The sequence below is a fragment of the Nannospalax galili genome, unplaced genomic scaffold, assembly GCF_000622305.1.
Source record: "Nannospalax galili isolate Female #2095 unplaced genomic scaffold, S.galili_v1.0 scaffold95, whole genome shotgun sequence".
In the NCBI taxonomy this organism is placed as follows: domain Eukaryota; kingdom Metazoa; phylum Chordata; class Mammalia; order Rodentia; family Spalacidae; genus Nannospalax; species Nannospalax galili.
The window spans coordinates 2,242,975-2,260,763 of record NW_008342393.1 but is presented as its reverse complement, the minus strand read 5'-3'; the positions used below and the strand labels follow the sequence as shown (position 1 = coordinate 2,260,763).

At 54.1% G+C, this 17,789-nt stretch overlaps 1 protein-coding gene across 1 annotated transcript; it reads right to left on the bottom strand.

Moving 5' to 3' along the window:
- Window positions 1-365: 365 nt before the first annotated feature.
- Tbkbp1 (TBK1 binding protein 1) lies at window positions 366-17,701 on the bottom strand. Its single transcript, XM_017799461.2, is given in 11 exon segments — window positions 366-1,886; window positions 2,851-3,293; window positions 3,296-3,586; window positions 3,760-3,878; window positions 12,522-12,583; window positions 12,682-12,863; window positions 13,712-13,892; window positions 14,918-15,022; window positions 15,250-15,372; window positions 15,682-15,935; window positions 16,095-17,701. Coding segments are annotated over 11 exon segments (1,932 nt in total). The 5' UTR covers window positions 16,138-17,701; the 3' UTR covers window positions 366-1,757.
- Window positions 17,702-17,789: the final 88 nt, after the last annotated feature.

Here is a 17,789-nt window from a genome sequence, read left to right as displayed (position 1 = left end):
CAGCACATAATCAAGGTTATCTGAGAAAAATAGGAGCTACTTATCAATGAAACCTCCCCATCCCCCACCAGGGCTTTAGAACAAAACCTCCAATGGCCAGACCTGCTGGGAAGGAAAGTTCAAGAGCCACTGTACCTGATCAGGGTCAGGTGGCTGCCTTAAAACCTGTTCTGAATTGAAAAAAGACACAAGCTACCTGTGAGGGCTAGCATGTCTGCATTAGTAGAATCCCAGAATGTGGGCCACCCATACTTGCCAGTGCCAGCTCCCCAGTGGCTGTGGTTCCCCAAGAGAGTTTCCAAGACCTGCTTCCAAGTGAAGGCTAGCTAACACCCTACCCTATCCATGGAGGCACAGGCTGAGCGCAGATGGAACAGGTAAGTTTTATTTGGACTTTTCAACTTGTTCAGAGAGCATAGGCCCCCCTTCCCCTCTCCAAGCCCCCTTCCCCATGTCCCCTCTCCGAGGAACACTCAGGGTACAATGACACGTGTTTCTGGAGTCCTTGGCCCCTTCCCTGATGACACACCCCTCGTCCCCTTGCACAGAGAAAGGAGGGGTATGGGGAGGGGGCCTGGAAGATTTGGATCAGAATGGCACATGTGATAGACAGTGGTGTCCACTGCCACTGGCCAGCCAAGGCCCCAGGGAGGCTTGAAGTGAGGGGTGGATTCATTGTGGGCAGCAGGCTCCCTTGGGAGGCTCCCACCTCAGCCTGGGGCCCCAGCCTCCTGCTCCCCGTCCTTCTGAGGGGACGACTCTGAGGTAGATTTCACAGAGGGAATATAGGGGGGTAGGTGGGTGTGGGAAGGGTGTTAGCTCTTTTGAAGTTTATCTCCACAGCACCCTGGGCCCATTCTCAGGTTCTGACCTGGGAGGCAGGGGCTGATGACACCCACCCAGCTAAGAAAGGCTGGGTCACATATGGGCCCCAGCACACCTGTAGTGTCAGGAGCTGCACTGGGGGAGCTCAGGGGCTTCTGCCTTGATGTTCTGCACCTTAGTGCCAGGAGCTCCAGGGGGGGGGCCCATGCCTGGGAGGCTGGCAGACAGTTCCCTGGCCTGAGGGTGATGGCCCAGGAGTTCCAGCCCCAAGGCAGCCTCTTTGGGCTAGATCATCTGAGACCTGCAGGGTCCTCCCACTCCTCTCCCACCCTCCCTGTTCCCCAGGGTGGGATGAGGGGGGAGAACAAGGCTGGCCTGCAGAGACTACCAAGAAACATGATGCCTCCTTTACCCAGTGCCATGAGCCCCACGCTGGTCATGAGACAGAAGTCAGAAGGGCTGGCATCAGTGTGCAGGGCAGGCTCTGGGACCCTACCAGGTGTTCCCTGGAAGAACACAGCCCAGGAAATATGAACATCTGAGAAGAGGCACCGGGAGCTCCTGATACCCTCCCCCCTCTCCTAGGCCTAAGCACTACTCATTCTTGGATCCAACCCTGTTGAAGAACAGAAAGGCAGAGGAGAGATGGAGGGTGTGTCCTCCCCATCCCAGCCCAGATCCCCACCCCCTTAGTGGTAACCAGGAAGATAGGGGGGAAGTCTTGGCTGATCTCCGGGAAAGAGTCAGAGCTGAGTGGTGCCTGGATCAGGGAAGACGGCACGGCACGCACACTGACTTGGTAGCTAGTGGAGGTATCTGGGGACCGCAAGGGGCAGGGCCCCCCCACGAGATTCATGCAGCATTCAAAGTGAGTGTTTGGGGGGAGCTGATGAGAGAGAGCAGAGTAACAGCCAGTTGGGGGGGGAGGCGCCCTAGATCTTGCTGTTCTCCAGGTGGGAGTCAATGTGTTTGATGAGGGCATCATCTGGGTATCCGACAGGGAAACCCAGCTGGCAGAGGGGGCAACTGCGGATGTCAGAGCCCACTGTCTCCATCAGCAGCTGTGAGGAGAGAAGAAAGTCACTTACAGTCTGGCCATATCCCAGCCCGCCCTTTCCTAGGACCCACAACATGGAGGGCTGCAGCATGCAGAAGGGGTTCAGATATCCTTTCTTCAGCAACATCCTTCTGGCCACCAGCTCAGCATCTACTCCCCTGTCCCAGGGCACAGGTGTGTATGAGAGTCACTGTTCAGCTTGCCAGGGCTCCCCAGTAATGAGGGAAACCAAGACCCAGACATGCCTCCAAAGTGACTAAGATACAGCTCCAGATAACTCAAAGCACTGGACAATTGCAAACAATGAACCCCAAAATAATTTTCTGTCTGACTCTGGAATGTATTTTGGTCCTTCCAAGTGGCAAGGGGTAGCTGTTACATTCAGCAAAATCATTATTTAGTGAAATGACAGAGCCCTGAGACTGGCTGTCTTCCAGGACAGACAGAAAACAGCAAGGGCTCTGAGGCCTGGAGGAGGGAAGTGGATAGGCAGGCCTGCCCCTGTGTGGGTCCATGTCTTGCCCTCTTTAGGATCCCAATCCTTTGGTCATCACTATAATAGCACGGTTTGGGATCACTGCCTCCTGAAAACCTACTAAGGTAATTGGGTAAAAACATCGTCCTCCTTAAACCAAAGATCAGAGAGAACAACTCGAATGAGGCCCACAGATTGATACTAAGCAGTGGAGTCAGAATCAAAGCCAGGATTATCATTCTAAGGATCATACTCTTAGCAGAATTAGACAAAAGTCTTACTGGCGTAGACCCCAATTCCTGCCAACCAGAAACGGTGGGAGAGGGAAGTGAAACGACCTATACTAAATAAACTACGGTGGCTCGCACTGTACCTATCACTAGTGAATGCTTTGCACCTGGGGAGGGCGGGTCCCAGAGGAAAAGGCTCTCGGCTCTCCACTACAAGTCGCGGATTGGGGTGGGGGGATAAGGGAAGCAGCGTGCCCACTCACATTGATGGACGGCCATGACTGCGCGTGCTCAGCGTGGGCGTAGGCGGCTGGAGATTCTGGGATAGGGAAGCCCGCGCAGAAGGAGGCGCAGCGGATGGTGCCCGCTTCGGGACTGGGCGGGCTGGCGGGCATGGCCCACTCCTCCTCCTCCGAAGGCTGCTTCTCGAAGCGCAGCCGGATGCCCTCGAAGGCGCGGCGCGGGCTGAGCGGTCTACCGGGCCCGTAGAGCTCGCTGTAGGCGCGCGGCTTGGGGAGCGTGGCGGCCTCGGTTTGCAGCCAGGCCGGGGAGGCGCCCGCGTAAGCCGCGCCCTCCGCCAGCTCGGAGTAGCTGCGGCGGCCCTGGAAACCGGCCTTCACGTGATGGCTGGGCGGCTTGGCGTACGCACGCTCGGCCAGCGTCCTCTCCCCGGGCGGCGGCAGCGGCGGCGGCGGCGGCGGCGGCCGGGACAATGTGGTTCTTTGCCAGGGACCCGATCCGGGACTTCCCATTCGAGCTCAGCCCGGAGCTGGCACGGCGGTGGCACCGGCGAGCGGCGCTGCGGGACGGGCGACGGGCAGGAGGTGGAGGCCGGCGAACGGCGCTGCTTGGGGGAGGGGCACGGGGGCACGGGCGAGCGGCGCTGCGCGGCGGGGGACTGGCACGGGGCGCACGGAGGTGCCGCTCGGGCAGGCGGGGAAGGCGACGGGCACTGAGGGGCCGGGGAGTGGCGCTGCGACAGCGGAGAGTGCCTCTGGCCTGGAAGAGAGCGACGGTGTGGAGAAGTGGAAAGTGCCTGGGTGTGTTTGGGAAGTCGCGGGAACTGGCGAACAGCGGTCCTGGGCCCACCCAGTCAGTGGAAGGTGACAGCTGGACCCAGCATCCTAGCCCCAAACATCCCAGTACCCGGAGGCCTGCCCTGCCAGTCTCACCTGCATTCCGGGCCTGCTCCTGCAACAGGGTCCTCAAGATTCTCCCCTGCAGGGAACTTAACTCCCGAAGCCGGCCCAACTCCTCAGTCAGCTCGGTGTAAGCCAGGGCCAAATTCACCCTGAGGTCAGACGGCAGGGGGTGAGGAAGAAAAGATTTTGTTCTTCCACCCCAGCAGCAGAAAAGAACCAGCTCTGCCTTGCATCTTAGGCACCTATTCCACCTGCAGGAGTCCTCTCTGCCTCAAGAGTCACCTCTTCCAGGGAGCCTCCCTCTGCTTCCAGAGACCAATCCCCACACTGGAGCAGAGGTTCCCCACCTAGGGCAAGGATGGGGGTAGAGAGATTCCAAGGGGTCCCTGAAACCCACTGTGGCCTGAACATAGCTCATACAGGTGTATGTGAATGCTTTTCCTAATCAGTACAGAAACTGATGGCAAAACAAATTCATAAAAAATATATATATACTGGGGCTGGAGAGATGGCTCAGAAGTTAAGGGCACTGGCTGCTCCTGCAGAGGACCTGGGTTTGATTCCCAGCACCCACATGGCAGCTAACAACTGTCTGTAACTCTAGTTTCAGGGGATCCTGCCCTCTTCTGAACTCTACAGGCACTGCACCACACAGGTGCACTTACATACATGCAGGCAATACACTCATAAACAAAAAAAGCTGTACTGAATTTATAGTAGCTTTTATCACTGCAAAGTTTTCTCAGAGTTCATACTAAAAGTATAACAGGCAGGGGCCTGATGCAAAGCTGTAACACCCCCCTCCTCCCACTTAGGAGGCCAATTCAGGAGTTCAAGGACTGTCTGGGATACAAAGTAAGTTCAAGCTCAACCTGAGCAACTTAGTGAGATCCTGTCTCAAAATAAAAAGCAAAAACTGGTCTCAAGATGCAGCTCAGTGGAAGAGCACTTGCCTGGCAAGTGTGAGACCCTGGGTTCAATACTGGCCACTGTCCCAGTACCTAAGTAAATAAAACTAAATTTGTGTGTGGAGGAGGGGGACCCATGAAAATCATCCTCAACCTTGAAACGATTAAGCACTAGTACTGCACAGCCTATGACCAGTTGGTTCCTAAGGAAACGCAGCCCCCAGCCTAGCAGAGGTGTCAAGTGATTAGCTCCATGGGCACTGTTCCAGGCCCACTGCTCTTGCCTCTTTCTATCTCAAAGCTGTTTTGGAGGTCTTTCAGCTCCACACCTCTCAAGACCCCTTGCTGTATACATCCATCCTGACCTTTCCATACACATCTTTATGTGCAGCTGCTAGGCACTACAAACCTGCAGGGTGTGCTACCCAACCCAAATTATTTCTCAAAGCCTACCTTGCTCTGGAATTTTATTGGGGACTCTATTGTATTTCTATTCCCAGCTCCTGGTACTCAGTAGAGGTGTAATAAGTGGATACTGAACTAAGCCTCTGTCCAGCTTTTCCCGCTCAATTAGGCTCCTCAACAGCTACATTTTCAGAGCTGGGACAGTCTCTAAGTTTAGCAAGGTACCTAAGTTTAGCAAGGTATCTCACCATGTCCTTTCCTCTTCCTCTGAGCATACACCATGGAAATGATCACTCCAGCACTGCCCCTCTGTTTTCTCCCCTTGACCTACTGCCCCAGCCTCAGGAACCCTTCTGAGCTTTGTCATGGCGAACCTTCCTTTATCTGAGTTCTAGGCTTGGAAGGAGCCTGAGATCTCTCTGAGGGCTGGCTCTCCCTCCCCCTCCCTCTCCTCCCACTTCTCCAACTGCAGAAGGAACTTAGGAACTTCAGAAGCTGGGGCTGGAGGGAAGTGGAAGATGCCATTCCAGGTGGATCTCCTGGGGCAAGGGGATGCATGCAAATGGAGCAGCAAGGGTAGGGGTACAGGTGTGATGACCGTGAAGAAGATAATGTGCCTACCAGGAGAGGCAAGGCGGTGAGGCCAGGGTTTGGAAGGCAGGTAATGACTGTGCTGCTCACTCTTGGCCTAGAGGTTATTGCTTACTAATCTGTGGGCATGGCATAAAACTGTTTTTAAAATATTTTACTAGTTTTATGTGTATGAATGTTATGCCTGCATGTAGGTAAGTGCACCTGTGTCGTGCAATGCCCTCAGAGGACAGAAGAGGCCATCAGATCCCTTAGAACTGGAGTTATAGTTAGCTGCCATGTGGGTGCTGGAATTCGAACCTGGGTCTTCTGCAAGAACTTCTTAACTGCTGAGCCATCTCTCCAGCCCCATAAAACTATTTTTAATCCAGCTGCACCTGGGAGTTAAGCCCACTTCCTAGGAAAAGCAAGGCCTTACAACCAATCTTCTAAGAAAGGAGAGGTCCTAGGAATCATGACCCAGGCCCTGTGGCCACCATCCCACCATATCTCAGGCTCCTTGTTTGCTAAATGCATCACTGAGTCTCTGGGAAGAAATAACATCTTTCCATCAGACTGGGAGATTGAGGTATGTTCCACATCAAACTGGGGACCTCCTCAAGGAAGCTTCAATCTTGACTGAGGGCAGGACGTATATCCCTGGCCATACTAGGGGCTTCTGAAGGGCAGGATCATGCCATCCACTCAGCAGTGGGGGCCAGAGGGGACTCTGGACAGTGCAATGATAGTGTCACCCTCTGCCAATGCAGCCACAGCTTCTCTTCCCATTCACTGTCCCTGCTGCATCTCAGGTGACAGATACAGGTCATCTGCTTCACACCCTACCTAGGAGATCTCACCTGTCACACTCTGTTCCCTAGGCTCCCCTTATCCCTCCTGGCCCTTCCTCCCTTATCAGGAGCCACCCTAGTTTCCACAGCCAGCATCTAGCCCTCTCCTTGCAGTAAAACAGATGGAACTATGGCACATGGGAAGAGGAAACCCCTAGCCCAGAATCCTCAGCTTCTCTCCCAGCTGACACTGGAGGCCTGAGGTAAGCAGACACAGCCCTCTCAACAGCCCCCAGGCCATCCTCACAAAGAACTCAATGCAGAGTGGAGCTCAGACCTCCTCCTGACATCTGGCCTATGCGACCTGCCCTTTCCTAAGGCATCTCTCTCCTCACATTCTCTACTCATTGAATATGCGAAGCACCTGAATGTCTCACTGAAAACACTGCCAGTTCAGTGGAAAAAAAGAATCTCCACAACACAACCCACAGCCTCACATGTGCACATGGCTAAATACACACTCCGCTTCCTGGCTACACCTGAGAGCTTTTTTCACCATCATGACTTTGGGAAGAACAGGTCAGGTGAGCGGCAGCACACGGCTGTACTGAGGTGCTTCCAGACTACTGAGATCACAGGGAGAAGGTCTGAGTCAGAGCCTGGGAGGGATCAGGGAGAACAGAATCTCAGATGCTGTGCATGAGTGCTGACCACGGGCCAGGCAGCGCCCTAGGAAGCTCATTTGTCTTTACAACAACCCTATGACAACCATTGCCACTATCATCTCCTCCTCCTCTCTATAGGTAAGAAAACAGGTACACAGAGGTGAAGCCACACGTCAAGTCTTTTTGTTTTTTTATGTGTATGAACATTTGCCTACATGTATGTAAGTGCACCCATGTCATGCAATGCTTACAGAGGCCAGAAGAGGATGTTGGATCCCCTGGAACTGGAATTATAGACAGTTGTTAGTTGCCATGAGGTAGCTGGGAATTCAACCCAGGTCCTCTGCAAGAGCAGCCAGTGCTCTTCCCTGCTAAAACTCAGCTAAGTCTTAAAGGTCAGAAGTGGCAGAACTGCTGAGATAGAAGCACCTAGATGCCAACAATCAGGCTACTGACCAGTATACATATACCTCTCAAACCACCAGGAATGCAGAGAGAGAAGGGAAAGAGGAGGAAGGGGATGGGGCTCTTAGAAGTGGCCCAGGTGCCCAGAAAACTACCATTCCTGCCCAGGGAAGAATGAAGAAGCCAATAGGGAAGGTAGTGAAAGACTAGGGTGATGAGGAGCTGGTTCAAGGCTGCAGAGCGGTAGTGGCACTGAGCAGATTCAAACACTTGCTCTTGGCATCTCAGTCCACTGAGATGGCAGGCACCTTTAGAGGGGCCATAGTGCAAATGACTACCTTTCCTTGACTTATCCAGGAAATCTGAAAAGCCCTTCTGGAAGCAACTGTCTCTACTGTTATTGATAAAGTAACTACAATCCAGAAGATCAAAGCCCTAAGTATCCTCAGCCTCTTTCTGCCTCAAACTACTTCTGAGCTACACAGGTTCCCCCAGACTCCGCTGCATCAGAGCAAGGAGGGTGTAATAGAGCCAGAATTTAGGGTCAGAACTTCCAAGTGATAGGATGAAACTTGAACATAATCTTAAAGTCAGGATGAAAAATAAAGTCAATGTCAGGGTTAGACTAGGTATGGAGCTGGCAGTGCTTTTGAGGCCACGATTATAGACACAGTTGGGGTTAAGGTTAAAGTCAAGAGATGGCTCAGAATGGGGTTAGGACAGGATTCAGGGCTACAGCTGTCCTGTGGTCAGAACTATCATCTGAAAAAGACCTGGGAAGAAAATAGAAATCCAGCATTTCCAGTCCTTCCATCCTTACCATTATCTGCCCCTGGCTGCCCCAGCGCTGCCTTACCCAGTGGGGGAATTTAAGGGCCAAACTTTCCACCCACCTACAGGCACACCCAGCATCAGTCTTCCCGCGCACCCGACCCTCAGGGAGGAGACCACAGGCACCAGGCCGTGGAGCAGACTTGAGGTTGTGGGCTGGGGAGGGGGGAGGAAGTTGCTTTGCAACAAGCCAGTGCTCCACCACTTCCTTTCCGGAGCCTTGAGCCCTTCACACTCCTCGACCAGCTATAACTTGGGGTCCCCAGAGCCAAGCTCTTCATGGCAACCTCTGCCAGGCAGAGCCAAGATGGCTGCTGTGTCCAGAAGTTTCCCAGATGCGACAGCTCATGGTGGGGCAGGAACCAGAGGCCACAATTTGCCCAGGACTGTCCCTGTTCACACTAGTTGCCCCGACATTTTTATTATTAGTGCCCCCTTTCACTTTCAAAAGTGATGCAATTTGGTCAACAAATCACATGGTCACCCTCTTATAAAGGGCCTGCAGAACAACCTGAGCAGAGAAACACAGCCCTGTCACCCCACCTGCTAGAACCTACCTGGCATCTGCACTGCCCTTTGCTTCCCAAACTTAGCATCTCATGCTTATGAGAGTAAAATGAATCTTTGCAGGGGCAGCACAGACAGAATCCCAGGAGTGCCTGGGGGGAGGTGCAAGCATGGGGAAGCCCATTTTGAGTCTTTTTTTTTTAGGATGCCAGCTTAAGTCTTAGTTTATGCTAAATGTAGTGGCTCATGTCTGTAATCCCAGGACTCAGAAGCAAAGGCAGAAGGATCACCATAAGTGATCTGGTCTACATAGTGAGTTTTAAGCCATCCTGGGCTACATAGACCCTGTCTCAAAGAAACAAGACAAAACAAACAAAAAAAAATACCTGGCTGGTACTACATGTCCTAAGCTTAGTGCTTGGGAAGTGGAGGCAGAAGGAACAAATTCAACATTATCCTTACTTACATAGCAAGTTCAAGACACCATGGGCTACAGGAGACTCTGTCTTAAACAAAAACCAAATCAAAACACAAAAGCATCTGGTTATTAAAGAGGGGAGAGGTGCTGTCTCCTATGAGGAGAGATGGTGACAGGTGGCTCACAGTTTTGGCCCAGCTGGCAGGCATAAGGTTAGCGACTGTTTCAAAACCCACAATCCCCGAGACCAGCAGAGAGTCTCTTCCCACCCTCGGGGCATCCTGAGGCTGCAAGTGCTCAGGGGTTAATTCTTTGTACACTGGGTGTCAGGCTGAAGGAGACTTAAAAGAAAGGAAGTAGGGAGGGTGGTGAGAAGCATGAAGGGGGAGGCCCTGGGCCCACTGGTTCTGGGGCACAAGGCTAAGCTCAGGGTACCTACGAGGGGGTCTCCGACTTCCGTCCTGACCCACCCCACACTGCCCTTGACCTCCGTGCAGAGTTTCCATCCTCTCTCTCTGAGTTCACACTTCCCCACCACTAACCACAGCCCACGCAAAGGCCTGTGGGCGGGGAGAGGGGGGCGGGGAGAGGGGGGCGGGAGCGGTGGGCGGAAAAGGTCCCAGGCTGCAACCCTGAGCCCCCCACATTGGGAAAAAAGGCCTGTAGTTTATGGTTTTCCCATAACCCTTACTGAGCCCCATCTTCTCACTGAGCCCCCTCACCAATGAGACCTCTCCATCACTGGTCCCCATTTTCCTTCCAGAGCCCTCATCACCCTTAAAGTGACCCCACAATTCTGCTCCCCAGCACTGGCCATTATTTCAAAGTCCCACCCAGAAACCACATGCTCAGAGGGGAGGAGGGCACGGGGATTCTGTCCTTCCCATTTTGGCTGGGGCCCTCTCTGAACATCCTCAGGAGCAACAGTGGACTTCACTGCCACCTCTTTCCTCATCATTGCTCTTCTTCTGGGACTGTAACCACCAGGGACTGAGCTGTTCAAGGGAATGCTGCCTACAGGTCAGACCTGGAGAATGGCAACCTGGTGGGTCTGGCCTGCTTTGGGTCCTACTTGCCCAGAATCATTGGTGGTAACAGCTTGTAAGCCAGGGGCTGGGGCGGCCTCTAAGGACTGCTCCTAGGCAGACAGCACAAGGATGGGCATTCACAGAGGCAAAATTTATGTAAGGGAGGCATTTTAATGGTGAGGATTCCTGTGGTCAACCTGGCTGCCCCAGTAAACAAGCTGAGGCCAAAGGTGCCTTTCAGGATGGGAAAGATCTGTACCCAGAAGCAGGCTGGACTCCAGCGCTGACCCCTCACCTTACGCACACTTACACACACACACACACACACACACACACACACACACACACACTCGCCTGGATAATCCCAACCCCAGCATTTCATTCCTGGAAAAGCCCATCAGTAAAATTCCCACTAGCTAAGGAATCAGCGGAAGTAGAGGGAAGGGGAGGGGGTGCTGCTGAGACAGGAGCTGAAAAGAGGTGACTGCACTGTCTTTAGGTGGGAGGGAGCCCTGGGGAGCACCTATTACCAAAAAGGCTGAGTTTATAAGAAAAAACTACCACGGGAGTGAGGACTTCCTCTAAGAACCCGATCCTGCCAAGCTGGGACTGTCCAGAGGCACTAAGGCTAAGGAAAGCATGCCTGGACAGAGTAGGCAGGCCTGGCAGATAGACTGACGGACAATGGAGCAGGGATCCAGGAGTCCTGCAACACAGGAAGCCCAGGAGGAGCCTGAGGTACCTCTGGCCAAAGGGCCTAGAGGGGCAGGTGCCTTAGTTGGGGAGAAGGGACTGCTCTGCCCAGAATGAGCAACATGGACGATACAACCTCCAAAGCACCTTATGGGAGGGATTATCTGTCACTCATAATGCAGCCGTGGCTTCTCAGGAATGTACCATTCCTCTGACCCTTCCCATTCTCTACTCCACCTTCCTCTCACATCCCACAGCAATGACTGACCACTGAGCCAGAAAAGGAAATCTGGGGTCCAGAAAAACAAAGGCAAAGACAGGAAAGCAAAGTCCTTCTTCCCTAGCCCTGAAAGGCTCCCTGGATCAAAGCACAAGTAATTATTGCCGATATCGTCCCTGGCAATTCCATTAAATGAAGGAGCTTTTACTGCTGGTCTTGTAAGGAGTTTGACTCACTAACCTTTAAGTGGACCTTTTGTGTGACTTCTGGGATAAGCAAGGATTCTACACAATTTAGGTATGCATGTATGAGTTCCAGATTGGAACATGTGAGCTATGATGTCTGCAAAGCCCCAGCCACAAGCTAGGGTGGCCCCTTTCCACAAAGCCCCCCAATACTTCCCTAGCAGCCTAGCTGAGGGAGGGGTCCCACCCAACAGTCCCACACACTGGGTTCTCACCCTCCCAGCTATCACAGCTCCACCCAGGCCCTTACCCCAGGGTGGAGAGGGAAGCAAGGGTACCCTTGTTGGCCAGATGCTGGGAGGAAGATGAGGAAACTTGTTAAGAGAGGATCCCTGGGATTCTGAGAACTAGGTATCCCTTGTAATGGAAGGTTAGTTCTGCCTCTCTGGGTGTCAGTCTTCTCCAGTTCCAGTTCCATAGGGAACAGGTGCCACTCACCTCATCTCAAGAGAGAGGACTTAAACAGAAGGAGGCTTGAGCTCCGTTTCTCAGAAAATAAGAAAGCATGAATCCAAGGGCAGGTATGAAAGGCACCAGGCTCTACTCCTGCTCACCCCCTTCACTGCCCAGCACATCCCAAGGCCCCATTGCCAGGTTCCTCAGACACAGCTCCTTCTCCACCCCACCCCCGGGGATTCCAAGGTACATTCTACACCTTGCCCATCTCGAGGACTTGTCCCTTCTGAATGAACAGACAAGGCAGGCCAAATCCTAAATGAGGGAGGCCATCCCCTCCTCCTCCTGAGGGAGGGAGGGAGGGATGATGAACCCACCTACTAAATCTTGCTCCTGGTATAGAAAACTCATCAGAGAACACAGAATAGGACAACAGTCACTGAGTACATCTCTCTCAGCCCAGCACCTTGAGAAAAGACAGGCCTGGTCCCAGAAAAAGCACAGGGAATATCCCAGAACCTGAACACTATCGAGCCCCTCCCCTTCCTGTAACAGGGTCGCAGAGCAATGAGCAACCCAAACATCACACCCCAAGACCTGGGAAGAGAAGCCTCCCAAATGATGCAGGCAGAAGCAGACAGGGACTTCAGAAGCCCTGGCTCCCCAGGTTAAGGGGGGTTAAGAGGGCAAGGGTTATAGATGTGACTTACTGATCGTCCCCAACTCTCTTCACCCATGCCATGTCACATTCTGACTGGTTGGAGACCAGATCCTGAGGAAAAAAGCAAGCGGTCAGAGCCCAGCCTCACCCCTGTCCAGACCCTTCTCTGCCATTCTGTGCTCTGCATAGCTCACACCCTGCACCTTTACCTGAGCCCGGGTCTCCTGTAACTGCTTTAGCTCTCCCTGTAGCCTTTCACATTCTGCCTGGAGTTGCTCTTCCCGGAGCTGAGCCCCCCGAGCCTCCCCCTGTGCAGCCTCCAGAGCCTCTTCTAGCCGCCTCCGCTCCAGCTCACTCACACTCACGCTTGCTGTGGGGCCAGGCCAGCCTGCTGTCAGGAGATAAGACAATGTCAAGCAGGGTCCAGCTGCCTCCACAGACTCCCACTTTCCCAAAGTGAAACAGGTAGGGACTGCAGCCTGAGGTACCCAGAGGAGCCAGAAAGAACCCAAGGATGGGAGATATTATTACAAGAGGGAAACAAGGCATGGGCTCACTACCGATTCAATTTTGCTGCAGACCATGGGAGAAAAATGATACGGTCTCTGGAAAGTATATCAAGCCAGAACCAAAAGTCTAGGGCATCCTCAGGAGCCTCTACTAATCAGTGTAATCTAGGCAGGGGACTCTGGGTGGGGACGCCCTCTGCTGGCATACTCAAGAATTGCAATGATCAGAATAGCCAAAGTATGTCAGTGCCAGAAATTGTGGTTAAGAGTGGTTGAGGTGAAGGAACAGATGGAAAGGATGAAGTGATTATGGAAAAAATTTAAGAGATTGGAATGAGCCAGATATGGTGTCACACATCTGTAATTCCAGCACTGGGAGGCAGAGACAAGAGGATTATTCTAAGTATAAGAACAGCCTGGTCTATGTAGTAAATTCCAAGCCAATGAGAGTTACACAATAAAACCGTATTTCAAAAAAACAAAAAGCAGTCGTGGTGGTGCATGCCTTTAATCCCAGCACTTGGGAGGCAGGCAGACCATGCCTCCATGACAGCTAGGGTTGCACAGTGAGACCGTCTCAAAAAAAAAAAAAAAAAAAAAAAAAAAAAGAGAATTGAGGTTCTAGGCAAGCTAGGGGTGCCAAATGATATTGAAATGTGAGTCAGAATTAAGAGACTTGGGACTGGGAAGGGTGTGTGGAGGGGGAGGGGGAGAATCACTGAGCTCTCACCATGACCCAAGGCAGGTCCCCCTCTCAGAGCCAAGTAATGCAGGTCCAGGTCAGGACAGGGTGAGGCAGGGGCAGGTGGGGGACTCAAGCTGGAGAAGGCTGCATCCCGGAGGCCTTGTTGCTGCCGCAACTGTTGCTCCAAACCACAGATCTGTCGCAGGTGGGTCTCTACCAGAGCCCGCTGCAGGGGAAGCAGAAGGTTGAGGGTCTATACAGGGCCAAGGAGCCCCTATGGGCTCCTAAAAACCCATGACTCCGCCATGCTGAGTAGTCATCATGCCCCAGACTGAAGGAGAGGCTGCTGGAATGTCCCACACTCACATTCAACTGGCCGAAGGCATGAGGCCATCTCTCCTAACACCTGCAATGCAGATGTTTTTGGATACTTCCCCTGGCAAGATCAGAGCAAATACCTCTTCTCTGTCATTAACACACAGGGACACTTGCATCAACAGTGGCCAGCCACTACCACCCCCTCAGGAGCATAACTACCATTTGCATATGACTTAACCACTTGTAGGCTTCCTCTATCTCATGTATAAAAGAGGATAGCAGTACCACGCCTACCTCTTCTGATTGTTGCAAGAGCTAAAATGAGTAAGTGTGTGTAGAGGATAAGAACGGTGCCTGGCATGCAGCAAGTGCCACACAAACTATTAAAGGAAAGCAGTTTTACAGGAATGCCCCATTACCCTCACGGCAGCTCAACGAGTTGGTTAGTATTTGCCCTGGTTTTCAGAGGAGGGATAGAGGCTAAATGATTTAAACCAAGGTCATTGCTAGGAGTTGATGGAGACCATGCTCCTGATGCTGATGCTGATGCCTGCCCCCACACTTGTATATATATGGTCACATGCTAGTTCTGACCACACTCACGTGAGACCTATCCAGAAGTCCCAGATAGTACTGGGCACCTCTGCCCTCACACCACCTCACAGGCATAGTACTATAGGTATAGGTTGACATAGTATGAGAGCTAAATTACACACATACAGCATCTCATGGGTCATTGGATAGCCAGGTGTATAGTCACCCATACTCTGCATGACACACAGACACACAGGATACATGGACACAGGTGAGGTGCACACCACATGCAGGGTAGGACACATAGGGCCTCTCACAATCACAGGTATGGAATGCTCACACATACAAGGTACATAACCGCCCCCCCCCCCCAACACACACACACTCCCTGGACCTCACCATCTCCCCCAGCTCCGTCTCCAAGTCGCTTTTCTCCACACAGAGTTTCTCATAAGCCTGGATCATCTCCCTGAGCTGTTCTTCCTGCTCTTTATTTTTCTGCAACTGGATGGTGTACCAGTGTCAGGTCCATCCTTGACTGGCTCCCTGGACCTCCCCGACCCCACTTCCAACAGGATAGGAAGAGCTGAAACTAGGGAGGGCAGTAACCTCCTCTGATCAAAGGCCAGAGGCCATGGTGGGGATGGGGGGCAAGGCAATGGGTATTAGAAACAATTGGGCAGGAAGCTTAGGGAACAGGGTGGGCAGGGAAGTCAAAGCCAAGAGCTCACCTCATGCTGGAACTGGTTGAGCCGTTGCTGCAGACTGACCTTCTCCACCTCCAGCAGGGAGCCATCCTTGATTTCATACAGAGAGAAGCCATGCTCCTCTCCAAAGTCACTGATCAGTGGGTACTGTGGAAGGGCAGTCCTCAGAGGGCTGGAGCCTGGCTCCCACCCATGCCCTGACTGCTCCATGCCCCACCCCACAACCTGCCTCAAAGTCTTCTCTCCCTGCCCATTCCAATGGGATCAACCACTTCAAAGCTGCACCCCCAACCCCCAATGGCTGCTGAGTGTTCAGAGCTCACATCCAGGGCAGCCACATTTTCAAGGAAAAATCTCAAGTTCTGACAGCCTCTTCTGAATTCTTGGAATCTTGGCTGTGCCATCCCAGCTTTGCAACACTGATACTCCCCCTTACCATCACCTCCAGATTCTGACCTTGATCTCATAGACTTTGAGGCGACGGCGGAGAGTGGCATTCTCCCTCTCTAGGCCCCCCAGTCGCTCCTTGATGTCTCCATAGGCTGTGATCAGAGCAAAGTGAGAGGCAGAACACATGTCACCTCCCAGTGAGGGATCTCCAGGACCATCTAGCCACACCTCACTGGGCGCCAGTGCCTCCTGGGTCAGGATGCTGATGTCATCTTCAAACATGGACTCCATGGTAAGGGCTTCAGCCCACACTGGGCTGCCTAGGAGAGCAGGAACAACATGAAGAGGACACCTGGGGCTTCTTACCAAACCCCTCATGCTGGCCTGAAGCACCCCATGGCTGAGAAGCAGCCTGGAAGATTCAGCTGGGGGTGGTGGTGGGGGCATGTGTGTGTGTGTGTGTGTGTGTGTCCCATAACTCTTTCTCAGAGGGTTAAGCCCATTCTCCTGCTGCCACTGCATCTAGGAAGGAGCTGGAACCAGATGAAGACCGAGCAGACTGGAGGACAGTTGATAAGCAGGGTCAAGGAAGCCACACCAGCGGCAGGGAAAGGCTCCTTTCCAGAACCCAGGAGACCTGTGGAGGGAGGACTGCTCTGGCAGCACTGGTACTGCCAGAGCCTGCTTAGACTGCTCAACTGTCTCCTCCCTAGACCGCCCCCCTCCCCAAATACCTCACCAGCCGCCACGGTTCCCATCCCAAGCTTCTAACAGGCCAGCTTCTCCCTAAGGCCGGCCAGTGTTCAGGAAGGCCAGTCCCACCAATCAACCCGGCCTCAGTCGAGGGCCCCTGCCCAACTTCCTCCCTTCCTCTCACAGGATCCCAGAGTTCAGGAAAAGGAAGTGCCTCCCCCACTCGCACGGGGGCTATGGCAACCGTCCAGGAGCTTTCGGCTTCTGACCTGGGAGCTACAGGAAGTTCTTGCCTGAGTGTCACAGGGAGCAAACTGGGCTAGGGGGCCGGGGAAAGGAGAACCACTATAGGAGACTCCAGCCTGTCCCTGTGTGCCCGCACTCAGGAAAATGTGGAGGTCCTGGGAGGGGGCAGGAATGACTCAGGGCTCCCGAACGAGTAGGCGCGAGGGGGTGCGTGTGTACTTCTCCCGGCCTGTTTATGAATGTGTGGCTGGCATGTGGGGGGAGTGTGTGTCTGTGAATGAGTGTAGGTGTGCCGCCGTCAATGAGCGCCTTTGCGGGACGGAGGATGGGGGTCAGCACGCAGTTAGGGAGCAGCCCGGGGCTGTGTGCGCGCGTGTGAGCACGCGTGCGTGAGCGTGTGGGAAGGGTGGGGACGTTCGGCCAAGTATCACGTGAGGCACTATGGGAATGTCTGAGGTGTGTGCTCGCGCCGAAGCATGTGTGCGCCTCTGCGAGGGGGCTCGGCCAGGAGGCACGGGTTCCGACAGTGGGGTCCCCGAGTCCCCCAGGCTGCCCTGCAGGATGTGGTGTGCACACAGGGCTCCGGCGCAGGCCCAACACCTCCTCCCCCCCTCCTTCCCCCAGCCTCATCTAAATGCCACAGAGACGCGGGTAATCAGTTCTGAGTAAGGAGTGTGTGCGCGTGTTTGTAGGACTGGCCCCACCTTTAACCCTCTCCTGCCCACGCCACCCCTCCCCCTCTTCCGCGAGCTGCCGCTTACAACACCCCCCCCCCACTCCGGACCGCGACCTCAGGCCACCGGCACTTGAGGGCTCCGTCTCCCCCAGCCGTCTGACCTCGGCCGCCTTCCTCCGCATTCTCCTCGCGGCCCCGCGGAGTGCGAGGGAAGGCGGCTCGCGAGGGGGTGCAACGCCGGCCCTGGTCCCTCTCGCGGCCCCTTTAAGAGCAGCCCTTTAAACCCCTCCGGCTAGGCCGACAGAAATTGTCGCCCCTCCCTTCTCCCGGCCAAGACCACGCAGCCCCCTCCCCCACCGCGGCCCGAGCCCCAGGCCCGGCCAGGGGGCTCCGCAGGCGGCGCGGCCTGAGGAGCGGAGGCCGAGCGGGTCCGAAGGGTGCGGGCAGCCAACGCCGGACCCTTCCCCTCGCTGCCACCCCGGGCGAGCCACCTGTCCACCCTCCCACCCGGGCCTCCCCGCGACCCCCGCGGCCCGGCGCCCGGCGCTCCGCTCCCCTC